The sequence below is a fragment of the Notamacropus eugenii genome, chromosome 4, assembly GCF_028372415.1.
Source record: "Notamacropus eugenii isolate mMacEug1 chromosome 4, mMacEug1.pri_v2, whole genome shotgun sequence".
In the NCBI taxonomy this organism is placed as follows: Eukaryota; Metazoa; Chordata; class Mammalia; order Diprotodontia; family Macropodidae; genus Notamacropus; species Notamacropus eugenii.
The window spans coordinates 249,776,859-249,796,643 of record NC_092875.1 but is presented as its reverse complement, the minus strand read 5'-3'; the positions used below and the strand labels follow the sequence as shown (position 1 = coordinate 249,796,643).

Genomic DNA, 19,785 nt, shown 5'->3' with positions numbered 1-19,785 from the left:
ATGAGCAAGGGGCAGCTCCATTGGGCTGACAACATAGAGTCACCTCTGGAAAGTATAACCATGGGTGGTAGCTTTTACAGTTTGGAGGCATTTAGTATGTTTTTGCCTCAAGAAAATTATTTCCACTGAATTTCTACTCTCTACCTTCTCCTCTTCTTTTTCTTTATCATCATGAAGTAATCATTGCTGATTTTAACATTTATATACAGTATTATGTCAGGTACTGTATTAAAACAAATAGAAAATATCCTCTAGTTTTTTTCTTTATTTTGATACAAACTACAGGTAGATGATTGGAATAATACCTTTCAAATGGCAACTCCACCTAAATAATTAACTTGACTAATTCTGTTTTTTTTTTTCAATATAAAGTGCCTTTGTTTTTCATGCTGTACTTTCTTGAAGGTAAACGATTATCAGTTTTCATGATCCAAAAGATTCCTGGATGATAAAATTTTATAAATTCTTGTTGACACATAGGTGGATTTTAGGCATATGTGAATCATTTGGGGAGTGGTGGTCTGGCTGCTATTTATTGCAGTTAGGAAAAAGGAGTTTGCAACAGCTGCAGGAAAAGTGGGAGGGCTTTATGTGAAACCCAGTGTGACTAGTGGCATTGCATTAAAGACAAGGCAGCTGGAGGTATCATTTTCAGAGTAAAGGGGGCTGTGATGAGATTGCATCGACTTCCCCAGAACAGTGTTTTGTAAGAGGATTTATTGAAATTTTTGTGAATGTTTGCTGAGAACTTACCAGTTATCTCATAATCAAATTGTTAAAAATAATCTAGGTTTGATTAAAAATAAACTTGAACTGTGCACATTCTTTATTATACTGCTCAATTTTCTATTTAAATAAATGTACTGTAACTCTCTCAAAAAATGTAAATACGGAAGTTAGTACTTAGCTTTTACTTAATTCTAAGACATTATTTGTTTATAACTTTGCAGATTGGTAAAGAAGAAAAAAACAGAATTGCAAATAGTTGTCGCTGCATTGTATGTCCTAGCATAAATAAATACAAGCTTTTCTGCATATTAGTTATATGTGAAGGAAAATAGTGTCATGGAAGTAGATGGAGATAATATCCTAGTATGAAAAGAAAATGACTTCCATCAACACATTGAGTACCTATTATGCGCCAGGTGTTGTTTCTGCTTCACTATTCAGATATATAGTTGTGCTACTAACTTTTCAGAAAAAATGAAAATGGTACAGATTGTAAAAATATTTAACCAATCCAACATTAATATTTCCAAATACAGTAATAGTTGATTATAATCTACTACAGTTTTTTCTTTTTTTGTTTAACCACCATACCCTTCCCCCACCTTTTTTTAACACTGCAAAAGCAAGAGAAACTTGCTAAATGTAGATTCTAGTTTGTTTATGTAAGTACATTTTGTTGTATGGTGGAGTTTATTTTTCTACCACTGTCTCGCAAATAATAGGGTGACTGTGTGTTTTGACCAGTTTATGAGTAAAGGTCAATTTCATGCCTATGGTAATTAGCTGAGTTTATTCTAGGCTTTTGGCTAATTCTGGTAATTTCCCGTGAAACAGTATATTTAAGTGAAAAGTAATTCATTCTTAAGCATGCTGGTTTTTTCTTTTCATTGGAGACTATTCAATTTTAAAGGTGATTTATTCTTTTTCTTCATGTTTTTAGGTTTCAAAGTGATCAACGTCTTCTATAGCCATGATAGATTTTACTAAATTAACATGGACGTATGGAAGGGGTGTTTAAATGGGGAAGTAGGAGAACTCTATGGTAGTGGTGAAAATAAGGTGCCTTTCCAAACCAAGAACAGAAAAAAAAAAATTGAGGGAAGAATATTACCTCTGTTTATTTGACAACAAAATGGGCAGAAATTCTGTCATGTGACAAGCCCAAGGAAAATGCCATTTTTGTCCTTTTGGTAGGAAGAAACTTAAATACAATATTAAAGGAATTTGGTCGTTGATGCTCCAAAGTCATAGACTTACTTTTCTTTCAGACCCCAACTGTAAATTAGAAGACAAGACTGAAGATGGAGATGCATTAGATTGTAAGAAAAGGCCAGAAGATGGGGAGGAGTTAGAAGAAGAAGCTGTGCACAGCTGTGACAGCTGCCTCCAGGTGTTTGAGTCGCTGAGCGATATCACAGAACACAAGATTAATCAATGTCAACTGACAGGTAAACAATACTTATCACTTCGTGTCTTCTTATTCTGTTCTATTTCTGATTTTTCCCGTTCCTTCTTTTTTATATTTCCCCCCTCTGGAGATGTTTTACTCCCACATTCGAATGCCCTGATAGGGCTAGTGATATTTAGGGTGTAAGACGTCCACTTGCAGCAAACTCTGGAGCAAACTTGTCTTTTGACTTTGAGTATATGAAAGGAGTTACACAATTGAAACTGTTGTGCTTAAATTGTATTTCAAGAATCTTGAAGACAGAAATTGTGTTGTTTTTTTTTTTTTGTATTTGCATCCCAAATGCCCAGATACATAGAAGGTACTCAGTCAGTGAAATTGATGACGAGATATTTTTTTGGTTGTGTTTAACTGAAGCTATCTGGAATGTATGTGCTATAAGTCTTATTTCAGCAATGCTGCCAGTCTGCATACCCCAATTACATGGGTGTCAACTTTTCTAAGAAATTCCAAATTTATCCTCATAATAATTCTGTGAGATAAATAGGTTAAGTATTACGACATTATCCACATTGTACATGTGAAGGAATTGAGGGCAAAAGCATCTGATATGTTTACTTGCTCAATTTGGCAGCAAAGGTGGCCTTAAAATTCAGGCCTCCTCACTTGTAGCCTAGTACTTGTTCTAGTGTTTTAAAGTTTCTTTTCTGAAAAGTCTCATAATAATTCATTATGTGGATATTGGTGGGACATGTTACATCATTTCACTTTACCTTTAATATTTGAAGCTGGAAGATAATATAGATTTTTCCAAGTACCAAACTTCTCTTTGGCTGCGGCAGGCATGAGATACAGTCGATAAATCCCCTGTAGACATTGCCAATACATATTTATTCCATTAACATCACTGAATACATATCACACAGTGTAATATTTTTTAGAAGGTCCTGCTAAAGGCATCACGCACTCCTACAGATCCTATTTTTAGTGAAATGACACTAACAAAAAGTAATTCAATGGTTACTTTGGTCAGATAAATAAAGTCCAGCTTACAACTGTATAATGCTTTATAGTTACAAAGCACTTTACATTCATTGTCTTATTGATTGTAGCAACAATCCTGAGAGCCAAATAAATATTGCTCTTCTTATTTTATGAGGAAATAACAGGAGTCAAATGACTTAGCCAAGGTCACTCTAATCCAGATCTCCTAACTTCAAATCCATTTTTCCCTTAATGTACTTGGGAAGTTGTTTAAATTATTGTTAAAGACATAGCAATGTGAAGATTTTTCCAGGACATGCTGTGGTGGGATATTCCTCTTAGAGAAAAAGAGAACATCTTATAATATTAGCTTTATATTTTAGAGAGTAGCCCTAAACCTCTACCTTGATCGCTTAGTTATTCTTTGAAATGTTTTTATTGTGTCTGTTCTGTACCTTCCATTGTATTTGGTCCTGTGGGCATAGAATATGGTCCTTATTCCAAACAAGTATAATGTTTAAAAACAGTGATTTCTGATTTATTGCTGTGTAGACTTAGCTTATTGCAAAGATATATCTTGCAAAAGTGATGGAAAAACCATTCATTTAAGATGTTTGATTTTATGCTGTTTTATGAGTTCTTTAATATGTATGTATATGTGTGTATATATGTTTCCATTAGTTCTCTCTCTGCTATTATGAATTGAAAGCCCTCTAATGACTTAGTAGATTTTATTATGATTTGCTATGACTAAAACTATTCATCACATGGACAGTTTTCTTCCAAATAGAGCTGGAATTGTTCTCAAATGTTAGTCTGGACCCATGCTCCAAGCCTTTGCAACATGGTGTGAACTCTGATAGCTCATTCCTCATTAAACTAGTAGCCTTTACTCTGATCACCACTTTGCCATAACAGGGTGCTGAAACTGTGATGATGATGGTGATTGAGAGCCCTCACAAATTAAGGTATTTATTATTGCTAAGGCATAATCCAGGTATAATTCAGCATCATAAGCGTACTTGTGCTGAACACAATTCAACATTTTATGTATGAGGATAAAGTAATGTCTAGAATTTGATGAACGTTGATTGGTCTATCACTTCTACAAAGTGATTGGGACTGGAGAAAAAGTTTGGGAAGAGGTAGAGAATGAAAATAAGATTAAAAGAGGAGGAACATAATCTGAAGAAAGCAGCTTTGTTTAGGGTCTAAATACTCTCACCCTTTGTCAGCTAAAGGGAAATCTTTGATTAAGTCCAGAAAAGTTTGAAACCACCTAGACACATTTTAATTGCTAAAGAAATATGACTCTTCTTGGTTGAAATGTTTTTGGTGGAAGGTTTGACCTTTGCAGTTTTCTCTTTTGCTTTATGTAGGCAGCTAGATTTCCTTAAGCTCACTTCTGACTGACTAAGGTGCTATTCGTAGCCTCATCTGAAACTTATATTTGTTTTTCCTTTTCTTTACATTCTCCATTTCTGATTTTTTTTTTTGCTGTTTGCCCCCTTTTATTTTTCATTCTTTGTGATTTTTACAATCATCTTTGCTACTTTTAGTACACAGACCAAACACATTGTGTTTTTGTGTCTTCTTCATGTCTTTGAGTCCTTAATATCTGGATTCCCCTAGTTTCTTCCTCTCATTTTTATATTCTCTTAATGTTTTCTTCACTCCTTCCCATGTACTCTCTGGTTTCCCCTCTATACCCTATAACCCTTTCTCATGCCTCTTTATTCACAGCCAGAACAAGGCATGAAACTACTTTGCTGAATATTACTTTGAGAAAGTGGGCCATTCTGATCAGTGGCCTGACTAACTCAACGTGTCACTTTAGTGTGGAAATAGCCCAAAAAGGAATGTCCGAGCTGTTGTTGTTCTCCAGTATGTCAGAAAATTCAGGCATGGTTTTTGGTATGATAATTCTTAATGTTTGTTTCCAAGATGGCTCTGTTATAGATGCATTACTGGACTCAATCAAACTATTATGTTAGTATAATTCTACCTATTCTTTTATTTTGTGGGTTTTCCTTTACAGTGGTGAATTGAGCCCTTCTTTATAAACATTTCTTTCACAGGTAGTCTTATCCCTGTTGAATATTTTGCATCAATTACCTAGGAAGCTGGTAGCACAGTGGATCTGGAGTCAAAAATGAAAATTGGACTAATTCTTATTGATTAGCGCAGCAATCCTGAGAGCCAAATAAATATTGCTCTTCTAGGCTCAGAGAAATTGCTGGCCTCAGACACTTAGTAGCTGTATGACCTAGGACATGTTACTTAACTTTTGTGTGCCTCAGTTTTCTCCTCTGTAAAATGGGTATAATAGCCACTATAAAAGACACTTAACAGATGCTTATTTCCTTCCTTTCATTGGAGCTCTGTGCAGTGCACATCGGAGTTGGTGTAGAGGTATTGGAGAATAGGTTAAATCTGAAGCAGATCCTGGCTCCTGGTTATTTCCATTATGAAGGACTCTTGGAAGTACTAAATGTTGTCTCTCCTGCATTGAAATCTGTCTAGAGTTCACCAAGGAGTCCTGATGTGCTCTAGAATGAACCTAGTTTTCTGACTGATTCCAGAATCTTCCTTTTTAGCCCTTAGTAAGTTAGATACTTAATACCTGGGGCTGGGTAATATGCTGTGGAATTGATCAGAAGCAGAGGAACAGTAGAAAATGGTATCTCACATTTCTATAGTGCTCCTGTCTTCACAACTCATTTTACAATTGAGTAAACTGAGACTCACCTGAGTTAATTATCAACTTGTTCTTATAAACCTGATAGGCAATTTTACCTCTGGCCTAGCTTAAGGGATGTCTGGTCTTAAGGAATATTCAAGTTAGAAAGGATCTCCCTAATCATCTAATCCAAATGCCTCATTTTACAGGTAAGAAAAGTAAGATATGTTGTGGTTACATGACTTGCTCTTATGTCAGAGCAAGCTATAGCTTAACAGCAGGTCCTTGCACACAAAATCCAGTATTCTTTCTGTCACCCCACTACACTGATTCTCCCTGGACTAAAAGTGCAAGACCTGGGTCTTGGTCATAGCTTTGTCACTAACACATTGTATGACTTTAGGCAAGAATGGTAGTTAACTTTCATACAGCAATTTAGGGTTTACAAAGCAATTTCATGAAAGACGCTCTTTTTTGATACTTACAAAAACACCATGGTGTAGATGCTAGTACTGTTCCTTTCCTTCTCCCCCATTTTACAGAGATGAAAATTGAGTTTCATATACTTTAAGTAACTTGCCCATAGTCACACAACTAGAAAGGATTCAAGGTAGGAATTAAATTTAGGTCTCTTCTGAGTCCAGGTCCAAGCTATGTTTGCTACACTAACCATTCCATGCCTCACTTTGCTTTTTTGTAAAATGTGGCAGTTGGATTAGATGATCCCCTAAGGTCCCTTCTAGCCCTAAGAGTCCATAAGAACAGGCATCTTTTGAGGTAGACTGGAATTAAAATAACTAATGCTATTCATACAGGTGAGTTCTGCTCTTTTGTGGGCTAATGATACAGTATCTCTGTGATCTCCTCTGCATCATGGGCAAATTAATTCTGTCGTTACTGCTTAGGGGGAAAGGTGCATGGTAGAAATAAAATAATATTATTAAGAATGTAGTGGTAGATGGAAACTACCTGCATTTCTTTGCTAGCTTTGCTCTCTTGCACCAAAATGGCCAAGAAGACAGGGAAATGAGCACGCTAATGCTTTGGGGCTTTTGGATGCAGAAGGCACATTATCAAAATATGTATTTAAAGGAGAAAAAGCATAGAGAACCTCTTATTTTACTAATCCACAAACCCTATCATTTTTTGCCAATCCTTGTAGGGGGTGAAGAGGGCGGGAAGCTAGAAGGGTCTCATCACACTTCTCAGCAAAGATTTAATAGCAGGGTGCTGTGGTGAAGGCTGAGATTACCAAGGCTTCATTACGTTTACAAAACAGACTGTGAACTAGCATTGTAAATCATTGAAACTAAGCTACCCTTACCAGGATACATGTCTAATAGTTTATTGGGTTATGTTATACATTTCTTCTTTTGAGTCGTTTCCCTTTCTCTTCTGCAAAAATCTGGTCATTTCTAAAAAATGTATTCAAATTGCTACTGTGACAAGCCTAGGCATTAAATGTGGAAAGGAATTCGTATTCTTTCGCTAAGTAGTAACTGCCTGTCCAAATGCATATACTTACTTGTAAAGATGTTGTTGATGGGCAATATTGAGAAGTACCACAGACCAATACTGATACGAAGAGGTTTATCATGTGTGTCTAACAGCACAATTATACCAACAAGTGGAGCTATAGGCAGTTGGTTCTTCAGTCAGTCGACAACCATATAGTAAGTGCATGCTATGTGCCAGATACTTTATAACTGAGCATAATGGCTCAGACCACTATATGGATGCTTTTTGCAGAGTACGTGGCATTACATGCTCCTTGTAGTTACAAAAATTCTTTTATGTTTTGTGAAAATTGTAGTCAATTGAAAATGGTAGTCAACTGCCAAAGAACCAGTAAAAATAGAATAATTTTTATACCATCACAATAAATTGAAGACAGGGTGCCTCTCCTTAGAAATCAACAGATCCAGGGCCCTAAAATAGAACCTGAAGTTCTGCTGGCACACTCAAATGTATTTTCATCATTCTGAGGACTTATATTTGACAGCTGTTTTCCAAATTCTCTTCTCTATCCTTCCTTTAATTCTTGTGTCTTCCTTCAATTATTTCTTATTTATCTTATATAGTGCTTGCTGTGTGTGTGTGTGTGTGTGTGTGTGTGTTTGCATGTTGTCTTCCCCGTTCAATTGTAAGTTTCTTGTAGGAAGGGGCTATCTCTTACAACTTTTTCTACCCCAGAGCTTAGCACAAGGACTGACACATAATAGGCACCTAATAAGTATTGACTGATTGATTGAAATCCGCCGTTTGTTTAAATTACATGTGGAGTATCCTTTTAGATAGAAGTTAATGAAACAGAAAGTCCCAACAGTGATTATGTTTTTTTTAACCCCTCAAAATTCTGCCCTATTTTTTACTATTAGAATCTTAGCTCATGACTTCTATTATTATTTTTCCTTCCAAGAAAGAAAATGATTCAAGTAAATACTGAAAAGTTCTGTTTAAAGATTTCAATTCATCTGTAGACTGGCACTCAGTTCATTCTTGAAAGAATGTCCACATCAGAACTCCCTTCTGGTGTTCGTGTTCAAGAATGAGGTGGAATTGAGTATGTCAGTTTAGTAGTCTGTTAGTGCCCTGAATCTGTTCACCTTCATACTTGTCTAAGGAAAGGAAAAGTGATTATTCACAATTAGTTCTAACCTCTAGGCTGTTGACTGAGTGAACTTCTCTTTCCTGTTTTGGAGGAGGGATCATCTGAATCTTGATCTGCTGTGAATGTTTCCAACTTCATAGCAGGAATTTTTTATATTGAGCTTTAGCCCCTAACTCTTCTCTTAATGTTTTTGGTATTAAATCACTTACAACATAAGGTGTCTGTATAAAAGTAACACATTGTTGTAAGTGTTAATTGCTCAGAATTTCTACCTGTTCTTGAATTTAGGAAACTAGGATTTTTAAAAGGAATCTATTGAAAGATTATCTATCTATCTGTTTGTCTGTCTGTCTGTTTGTCTATCCATCCATCCATCTACATTTACTTTCTATATGACAGATGATGCTGTATTAAATACGTAACTTGAAAACTCTTATTTTAGGAGAAGCGGGTTTTATGCACAAATTTGCCACTACAAGCATTTATGTTTCTAATTTATGTTTTCAGTTAAAAAAATAACTGGTGGAACACCATTTACTTATCATTTTTTGAGAAAATTTTAAAAATGATGTTACTGCGGGATAGATTCTCCTTTGTACTAGAATCCTTATTAAGAAACTACTTCATTCAATTTAATTTTTATTAACAAATGGACTTAGATGAAGAATTCTATGAATCAGTAATATAATTACTCAAATTACTTTCTGTATTTTATATTTAAATTTTATTTTAATTACCACCTCCAAATAGAAATAATAGAAATTAAAGAAAATGAATACTATACATGTATATATACACACACACACACACATATATATGTTAAGATTACAGGTTTGACTATCTGTGGTATAATGTATTTAAATGAATCTTTATCTCATTCTTTGTTTTCAACATTGTAATGGTAACGGTCTAATGCTTTTCTTTTGTTTCGTTCTACACCACCCCCAACGCCCAGCCCCCCAAAGTAACTATAACTGGAGTATAAGATTACAGATTTAAACCTAGAAGAGACTTTAGAGTTAGTGTTAGTCCTTCATTTTACAGATAAAAAAGTTAAGGCCTAGAGAAATTAAGTGATTTGTGACTAATTGCGGAGCTGGGATTAGTTCAATATTCTTTCCACTGGACCACGATGCATCCAGTTTCTATATCTTTTACCTGTCAGTGATGATATTGAAAGCAATCTCTTTTTCCCTTTGTCAAACTGCAAACATTTATACATTTAGGACTTAATTAATTATTAATTATGTAGAGGTGGTGTATCTTTCTGATATAATGAAGCAAATGAAAACATGCTTCCTTGGTGCTAAAACTGTAAACTTATTTCATGTGCTAGTCGCATGTCCTTTCATTGGTACGTGATTCTGTGCACATGACAGCGCTGACACAGTCTTCCTTTCAAATATGAAATTCAGTACAATAGTAACAAAGTAATTAAGATATTGTACTACTAAATTTGGAAATGATGAGATAATTGTAATATTTGTAGCAAACTTAGTTATGTTTCAAAATACCTAATTGTTAAAGAAATCTATTAAAAGTGCCCTATTTCCACATCTTTCCTTTTGTGCTAAATGACAAGGGATGTTATCTTTGGGGAATGATCCTGGTGTCACAGAGATCTATGACCTCTTAATAGGCATCGGAAGGAGAAGATGGGAATCATTCTACGATGTGCCCTCAGGACTTAGTCCCTTTAAACTTCAAGGAATAGGACTGGAACTCTTCAACTTTTCCTTTCTTTTAGCTTTACCTTCAGGGGGAAATTGATCGATTAGAGGTGATTATTCCACAAACTCTGAGCCCTTTCTCTTTCTGTGTTGCTGGAGTAGCTTCTCAAAGTTTAAAGAGATTTTCTCCTGGGTAAATGAATTCAAGCAGATTGTTAGGATAGAAATCTTTGAGCACACATTAAAAGTGCTAAAAATGAATTTAAACCTGAAAGGATAGTTGGAATAAAAAGTTTATAGGAACCTATAATTACTTTTGTATCCTTATAATTTTTCATCAGTTTAGAAAATTCCTCTGTTTGTAATATTTTCAGTGAACATGTAGATGGTAGAATAAAGTTATAATAGTATTTGAAGTTAAGGAAATGATAATATTATTCTTTTATTTGACAGATATGCAAAGTAATGAGTGAAAAACATTCCCTCAACAGATCCCGAAAGAAGCATATATACCTATATATCTTTGTTTTGTTTTTTTCTTTAAAGAACTGATAAATTACCTGTAAAAGAAAGGGGTTGGATGAGGTGATCTCAGAGGTCTCTGCCTGTCATAATGCAATATGATTCTAAATTTTACCAAGAGGAAAGTTTTATCTTTATCCTTTTGCTGAATAAGAAAAATATTTTAAATGTAATCTTATCCTTGTGAAACATTTGCATTCATGGCAAACTTGGAATTAATTTAGGATTATATTTCATTTAAAATCCCTAGAATGTCAATTTAATTTTCTTATTTATTTATTTTTTAATTCATTTCTTAGAATCTACCTATTACACTCGAGGTACGGTATTAGCTCCCCCTGGTGACTAAATTAAAATATCAGAAAACCCATAGATAGAAAAAGAGGAACATAGGGATGAGTCATAATAACTTAAATAGCTAAATAAATAATTATTCTATAAGTATGGTGATATATATACATATACATATACGTGTATGGCTGTATATACATACACACATCAAACAGCAGCAATATCTAATATGTGAAATTTCATTCCATTTTTTTGATAGTAGTGAATACTTCCCTCTTCTTTTTTGCAGAGACTTCCTTGAGTGACATTTATTTTAATGATAAGATAAGAATTAGCTGACTTGAGAGTAAAGGATATATAGTAGAGGAAGGAGTACTTAGTCTTCAGATGCAGTTTTAGGTGGCATCTGAAGAAACAGAGGAAAAAAAGCAAAGTGAAGGTACACGTTTATTTCTTTGCTTCCTAAAAATTACTTTATATGCTTGAGTTGACCTGTGATTCCTTTGACATGGTACTCACCTTGTTGGTGCATATTTTACAACTCTTTTAATCCTTTCTCATTCTGAATGATTTGGTTCCATGCCTTTCCATGAATTCCACATAGAGGATCTATCAAATACATTGAAGGCATTTTTTTTTCTTTTTAAATCTCAAGGGTGCCAATGTAATAATACTCAGGCTTTGCATCTGCTGTCTTCCATTATTTTACATGGAGGTCACCCTTCTTTTCTGGCCATACATATCCTGCTATGAGAATATGCCAAGTCCACTTATACCTTTCAGATATCATTCCATTGCCTTTTTAGATTACTTGTAATTTTGATTGTTTACTCAGATAGTCAATAGTCATTTAATAAACATTTATAATGTGCTAGGCACTGTGTTAAACCCTGGGGAGATAGAAGTTGAAAATAGTTCCTCCTCTCAAGGAACTTACATTCTAACTTGGGAGATAATGTGTAAATAACTAGTTACCTATTAAGATATATACATACTTATATATGCATTTTTACAATAGATGGAAGATCATTTCCGAGGTGAGGTAATCTCACAGCAACAGTGAGAAAATATTGTTATTAAGGAGATGGTCTTAGTGAGAGTAAACAATTGACTTTCATTTAAGGCAGGAGTTTGTAATCTGTTTTTTTTTTTGGTGGGGGGAGACATCATGAAGTATCTCCTTGGCAGTCTGGTGTAGTCTATGGACCCCTTGCTTAGAAGAATGTTTTTAAATGCATTAAATAGAATAAAAAACCTGATGATTACAAAGGATAATAGTTACAATGAAATAGCTATCTAAGTATTTTTAAAGACAAATTCTTGGACTCCAGGTTAAAAACCACTGATCTGAGGACAAGATGCTTTAGGAGATCTGAATTCAAATCTTCATTCTGTTACTTTCTAGATGTGCACTTTGTATAATTCACTTAACCTCCCCAAGGCTCAATTTCCTCATGTATAAAATTTAGATAATAGTTCCATACTTACAATGCCTACCTCACTGGGATTATAAACCTTGAAACACTATATAAATAAGACTCATCATTATCATCATGGACAGCACTGTTCAATTTCCCAAATATCATCCAGCCTAATAGCATCCTTGTAGTCAACTGCGCACCTAGTTCCCTGTCCGGATACCTATTGTTAGACTAACATGTTATTTTTCATACTCAATCATATGCCATAGTCTGGGCAATATCCTTTTTCTTAAATTACCTTTTTTCCCTCCTACAGTGTTTTGTTGTATTTTTTTATTGCTGTTTATTTTGTTTCTAACTTTTATTTCTAAATTCTGTACATTTCTGTGAATGATTCCCTTTCTCTCTTTTTTTTTTAAAGATTATATAATACATTTTCTGGCTTGATTTTAAAGTTCTTAGTTCACTGTCTTCAAAGGTATTCTTTGTTTAATTTTTCTTTTAAATCTTGGTCACATAGTTAATGGTTTTACTTCTTAATTGTCTTGACCATCTAGACTACCTGCATTTTACCAATCTTTTGTAATGGTCATCAGAAAGTGAGTGCTGACTAGACTGCTATTCATTAAAGGAGGATTAATATGAAGTTTAGTGTTATAGACATTATATATTCCATTGGGAAGATGGAAAAATCTTATCTAGGATCTTAAATTAGTTTTTTTGCTGTTCTAATTGTCCCATACGGCTCTTTCTACAATTAAACAAGTACTTTTGCTACCTCCTCCTTTCTTAACCTTTTCCTTTGAAGTTTATTTTATAGTCAGTATCTATCGATTTGTTCATGCCTTTCTTTTCTTCGCCAGTATTTCCTTTCTTCTCATTATGGTGGGGATAGGAATTGTCCTTTTTTCTTCTCATTGCCCTTCTTTTACCTTCAGAAATCTGTATGAGAGATCCTCCTAGAGCAGTTGATAGCACCTTCTCATTTGGCCTAAAATAATTGCTTGTCAGCAATACAAGGATCATGAATGTATTTCTATTAAGTTGTTGGACTAACTAAAAGCCCTTTATAGTTCATTCAACTTTCTGCTGTCATGAATAACAGTGGATTATGATGAGTCTTGAACTCTGACACATTGCCAATTTGCATCTTAGAGTAATGGGTCAGCTTGCTGCTGGCCATCCCCCTCCAACCCAATCAGATGACATTTTCTCCTGCTAAAAATCAGTTTTAAAAATTGACAGTCTTTAAAAACAACACAGATATATTTCTATGTTTATTCATGAATTTTGTTTTATATAATGAGCAAGCATAGGACAACTAGGCTGTTCAGTGAACACAGTATTGGGTCTGGAGTCAGGAATGCCTGAGTTCAAACCCTGCCTCATACATCTATCAGCTGTGCAACTCTAGGTAAATCACATAACCCTGTTAGCCTCAGTTTCCTCATCTGAAAAATGAGCTGGAGAAGGAAATGGCAAACCACTCCAGTATCTCTGGCAAAAAAACCCTTTAAAGGAGTCACGAAGAGTCAGATACCCCTGAAACAATCAAACAGCAATAAAACTCAGCACTCATATGGGCCCTTTTTATACTGTTCCAGTCACTGGATTGAAATGCTTAAAGGTGATGCAGTGGATAGAGCATAGGACCTGAGTCAGGAGCATCTGAGTTCAAATCTAGCCTCAGACACTGACCAGCCATTTGTCCCTGGGTGAGTTCCTTAACCTCTGTTTACCTCAGTTTCCTCAACTGTAAAATAGAGAGAATAGCAGCACTGACCTCTCTCAGGGTTGTGGTGAGGATCAACACAGACAGTATTTGTAAAAAGAATTAGCACAGTGTCTAGCACATATTAGGTGCTATTTAAATAATTCCTCCTTCCCTCATTCAGTCAACATTTATTCAGCACCTGCTATGTGCTTTAGATTCTCCTAGACTCAGGATTAAAAAAAATAAGAACCTGACTCCAAGAACCTTACATTCTTTAATGAGGTTTCCTTTCTCCAAGATTTCCAGAGATTATAAAATGAATAACAGCCCACTGCAATGACCTACACAGCTCTCCATCATGCAGCCCACTTCTCTTTCCCTATGTCCAGGCATTTCTATCCACTGTCCCTTTGTAGGTCACCTTGGAGAGTTTTGTTTCTTTCGTGGGATATATCTATTCTTGTCCTGTCTTGCCCTCTGAAAATTCTTCTGTTCCCCAGGGTGGTACCTTTTAAAACCTTAGGTTCTGGGTATTATGCTGCCTGGTACCTGAGCCTGCCACAGGAGTTAGAAATGATACTTTGCAGATCTGTTTTTATAAAGGCAAGGTCTCTTGAATCACCAGGAAAAGCTAAGGAAGGTTTCCATAAAGATTGAGAGTTTTGACATATGAAAATGATTATAAATAATTTTTCTATGTTGATTTGGTCATTATAAGTACTCTCATCAAAGCAATCCTATTAAGTAGGGATAATATATAATTATTCACATTTTACAGATGAGGAAACTGAGGCTAAAAATTTCAGTGGTTCAGCACATGGTCACATGGATAGGAAGTGTTTGAGCTAGGATTTTACCTCAAGTCTGCTGACTCCAAATTCAATAATATTTCATGCTTCTCGGAAACCCTTGTAAATGGATGCTAACAAGGGCTTGGCCATTTCAAAGACATAGAGTTGTTTCCACAAGAAATGTCAAAGGATTATTGCTATGGAGAAACTCATCACTGCCAAAGACGTTTGTCTTTCTAATATTATAAAAGATATCTAATTTCAAGTGAATCTGAGAATTTACAATTTTTATATTTTAAAATTTTCTTTATTTTTGCTGAAAGGACTTGGACTGATTTCAGACTTACCATTTTTCATCTCTTTCCTTAATATTATTTTCATTAAAATTCTATTAACTTTTTAATGAATGTGATTAAACAGTAGTAATTAATTCTTACAAAAAAAAGGGAGCGGGTATAAGAATGGAGAAAATTCCATGAATCCTAAAGAGAAACAACTTGAAAAAAAAAACAGTTCAGTTATGGAGAGATAGCAGAGGTCTAAAAATGACCCCATTAACAAGAACACATATGGACCAGATACTATCTTTGGATAGCTTCACAGAATTCCCTTTAGATTCAGTAGAGTGGGCATAACTAAGCGGTTGGCCTTCTGTGTTTAACCATACCCACTTGGCCTTAACTTTCCCCTTTTTAGAGTTCACAAGGGAGTGCTTAATTGATATTAGAAAGAACAGGACAAATGGGAGAAACAAGAATTAGGGGTAGAGTATTGTCCTAGTTCTATTTAATTATGCTTCTTTATCACCTTTTTCAGCTGTGGCTACATTTACAGATTTATATAGCACAAAAAAAAAATCAGATTCTGAGAGTAAAGGAGAATAACAATATTTCTAGGTAACAATAGTATTTTAAAGCCAACACAACCATAAAATTAAAAACTTAGAGTTTGAAATCAGCTTTAATCCTACTCTCTAATGTATATGTTTTGTGACATTATCTTTCAATGCATAGTTATATAATGGGTACTACTTAGAAAGCAATGACGTTGCAGCTAATTATTGTTTATTTAGGGGTACTGAATTCCTCCATACAATTTTTTAGCACAGAGATTTCATGATACCCCAAGTTGTCTCTTGCTGCCTCAAGGGTTATACTGAAAGTCAGAAAATTCTCAAAAATATTAATTCAGATTTCCTTTAATTTTTTAAAAATATATATCAATACATCACATTCTAGAGGGGTGCAGCGATGTGATGAAATTGAACAGAAACTGATAAAGTCACGGAATGAGAGAATGACTCAGAAAATCATCTTGGATTCAGGCGCATCTGAGTACATGTGAGAGTCTTAGAAGACTATTAGCTACTGAAATACTATAAAATTTAATGCTTTTGTGCTAAAAGTAATCAAAAAGATTAGCTGGCTATATTTATATTAGTAATATAAATATGACATACTAAATATTTGTGTAAGGTTTTCAGTAATATGTTACAAACACCTCTGTTTTACATTTTAAGCCCCTTACAATCATGTTCTAAACTATCTCTCTTATTGCTGCCATATTATTCCCCTTCTTATACTCTATATTACAACCAAGCTAACCTACTTGCTACGTTTTCTGTCCCCACCTCCTGCTGTTTCCTACTTTACCTTAGACTCTCTAGGTCCCATTAGGACTCGGTTCAAGCGGCACACTGTATATGAGGTTTTTCCGCTTGTCCGGACTCTCTACTTGTCCCTCTCCTTGTTAGGACTCTGAATTACTTCATATTTGCTTTGCTTCTATTTTACAATTTATTTATCTGTGTACATCTTGTTTTCCTCTAGTAGAACGCCTGTTGAGGGCAGGATCTCTTTTGATTTTATCTTTTTATATTTAGAGCCTAGCACGATGCATGGCACATGGGTAGCACTTAATAAATTATTGTTGAATTGGCTTATATAATGTGTCACATGTGGCAAAATGCACACTCATTTGACAAGTATTTATTGTGTCCCTCCCATGTGCTTAGTCCTTTGCTAGATTCTGATGGGATTCACTTGAATATAGGGCATGGTCCCTTCTCTCCAGGAACTTAACTGTCTATTTGAGAAGACAATGCATATACATAATTAAATAGTTGTTTCAGGGCAAGACAGGGTGAGATTAAAAGCCAGAATGTGTCAAGGAAAATTAATTCTGTAAGAGGCTGAAAAAAAGAGGAGGTTAACAGGGGCTAAGGTGGTCAGCAAAGGCATCCTGGAGGTGTTCAGGCTTGAGCTGGACTTTGACAAATGAAAATGTGTAACTTTTTGGAAAAGCACAAGGCGTCAAGAAGGGTATTATACCATTGGGAGCATAAGCAGAATTTTGGAGAAAGAAATTCTGAATTATCATCCAGAAAAGGAGCTCCTCACGTGTGCTCTCATGAGTTACAAAGTTGTCCAGCTAGAGCATACAGAAATGAAGACAGGCCGCTGTGCATGCAGTATGTATTTTGTATGTGCACAGAAGAAAGTTAGGTACACAATCAGGGTGTAGTTAGGGAGAAACCTTCTTCCCAGGTTAAGTTGTCCAGGAAAACAAGGAGAGTTGTGATTCCTCTGAACAGAAGGAAAGAATTAAGCAGGGTAGATCTAATGCCTCTACTGCCAAGATATAGGGATAGGTTTGGGGAGCTAATTTTTGCAGATAAGCAAATAAATGTGCATATGTTTATGAACATGCATATGTGTGTATATATGCACACACATATGTATAATACATATAACACATACACATATAGGTGTGCATGTATGTATATGCACGTATGCACATATAACAACTATGGGAAAGCTAAAACATATGCCTATGTAAGCATATATACACATATAAATATATGTATATATGCGTACATGCATATTACCCTATTTGTGTATATGGATGTGTGTATGTATATATGTACAAACCTATAGGGAAAAAAACCAAAACCTTAAAATAGGATGTAGTTTGCTTGTCTGGCTAGCCCACTAACAATGCCCAGTACTTTTTGATGAAGCCTGAAAAAGTAAAGGAAGTACTACTGTGAGGTAATCTAAAATTAAGATAATTCAAATACAGTTATTATTGAGATAGTAAAACATGCCAGTAGTATTTGGGATGGCAAGTTGTAGGAAATGTCACATTAAGCCAATTTCCCAGTGTCTACACCATTTAGATTAAGCCAACTTCCCAGCGTCTATACCATTTAGTGAATCTTTTGACCTTTGACCTTAATATTTGCTATCAAAATGTTCTAGATTCTTCTTAAACTTAATTTTCATCTTAAGTTTTAGCCTTATTACATTATGAGTCTTTGGTGCTTTATAAATTTTAAATAAGCACTGCTATTAATAGTTTTGATAAAAAAAGTATTATTGCTAGTTACCCTTTGTATTTCCATGGTGATTGATACTCATTAATTAGTTAATCCTCTCACTGTGCTTGTGAGGTAACTTAATATTATCAACATTAGAAAGATGAAGAAATTGGGAAATCAAGAACTGAACTGACTTAGGACCTCTGGCTTGTTTTATACTTATTTATTCGAGAGTGTAGAGTTAACCAGTGTATAGCTGAGTTGATTGTATTCTTTGTAGCTTATGGGCCTCTTCACATCCGCTCCCCCAATTTTTAAAGTCACACTGAGCGTGTATCTTCCAAGCCCGCAGAAGTAGAACTGAACTCCTTTTGGTTCTAAATAGATAGCTGGGTTGACTATCAGGGTGTGAAATAATTCCAGAGTTAAATGCTACATAGCGATATCTGATTTTTCCAATATTTTATGTTATTAATGACTTTACTGTTCCCTAGTTGGAAGGCCATTGTTATGCAGTTCATTGTTATTTGGTGTACAAAAACACCAAGTATTTCGTATAGACCAGCTTTTTTATGGTACTTTTGCCAACACTCTGCACAATTTTAGTCATAGGTTTTCCATCTAGAAACATTTTGAATTGGATGAAGGATAGTATCCAAAGTCTCTATGACTTTGTGTTTAGACTATTTTGACATCTAGCCTTTGGTTCTGAGGTGCCAGTAATTTCGAGAGAAAAATGGAGACACATCTTTATCAGCCCATGAATGCTTTAACGTGTCCAAGTTAGGCATGTTATTGACTGACCTCCTTAGGGATTTTTTTCTGGAACATGACATTGCTCATCTAATTTCTGTGTACCTAGCCATGTCATATTTTGACCCAGGAATTCTACTACTGAAAAAAATGTAAACTATGCATCACCCTGTATGATGGGACACATAGGTCAAGAAAATGAAAGACTTGCCACATTCCTGCCTTTTAGATGTGACATATCACCTAGGTATTTGCCTGCCACTGTTAGCTTGTGACATGGCATTGCCCAGGCAGTCTGCCATAGGTAAACAGCTGGTGTGTGACTTGCATTCTCCTTCATTGATATGCATACCACATGCTATAAAATGCTACAGAAACCCCCTCTTCGTCTCTTTCTCCTTCCTTCTTTCAAGCCTTCTCACTTCATCTATAGAGAAATGAACTGTGCAGAAAGGATTTAACTTACCTGATTGCAAAAATGAGTAGTGCTAGGTGTTCCTCAAAACTTCAAGGTGACCCAACCAGTGATCATTTAATAGACCCTTGCCAGAGAGCAGAATCATGGCACTTCTGGACTGGAAGGAATCTCAGAAGCCATCTAGTCAAATTTTTGCCTAATGGGAATTAACCATTACTCTTCCTTAAACGAATAGTTTAATGGATAGAATACTGAATTTGGAGTCAGGAAGACTTGAAGACTGAGTTCATATCCTGCCTCAGACACCTACAGATTAATTTTGTGACCCTAGGCAAGTCTCTTCACCTCTCTGGGTCTCAGTTTCCTCATCTGTAAAATGGAAGTAATAGCACCTACCTCACAGGGTTGTTTTGAGGATCAAATGAGATGACGTATATAAAGTTTTTTGTGAACTTTAAACTGCTGTGTAAATGT

At 35.2% G+C, this 19,785-nt stretch overlaps 1 protein-coding gene across 10 annotated transcripts in view; it reads left to right on the top strand.

Moving 5' to 3' along the window:
• ZNF521 (zinc finger protein 521) overlaps nt 1-19,785 on the top strand; it is a 345,563-nt gene that overhangs the window by 39,676 nt on the left and 286,102 nt on the right. For all 10 annotated transcript variants that reach the window (XR_011966078.1, XM_072604439.1, XM_072604438.1 and 7 more), the window contains one exon: nt 1,998-2,177. Coding sequence is in view for 8 of the 10 variants with exons in the window: in XM_072604439.1 (XP_072460540.1) it covers nt 1,998-2,177 (180 nt within the window). In the remaining 2 variants the exon portion in view is untranslated. The remainder of the gene's footprint in view (nt 1-1,997; nt 2,178-19,785) is intronic.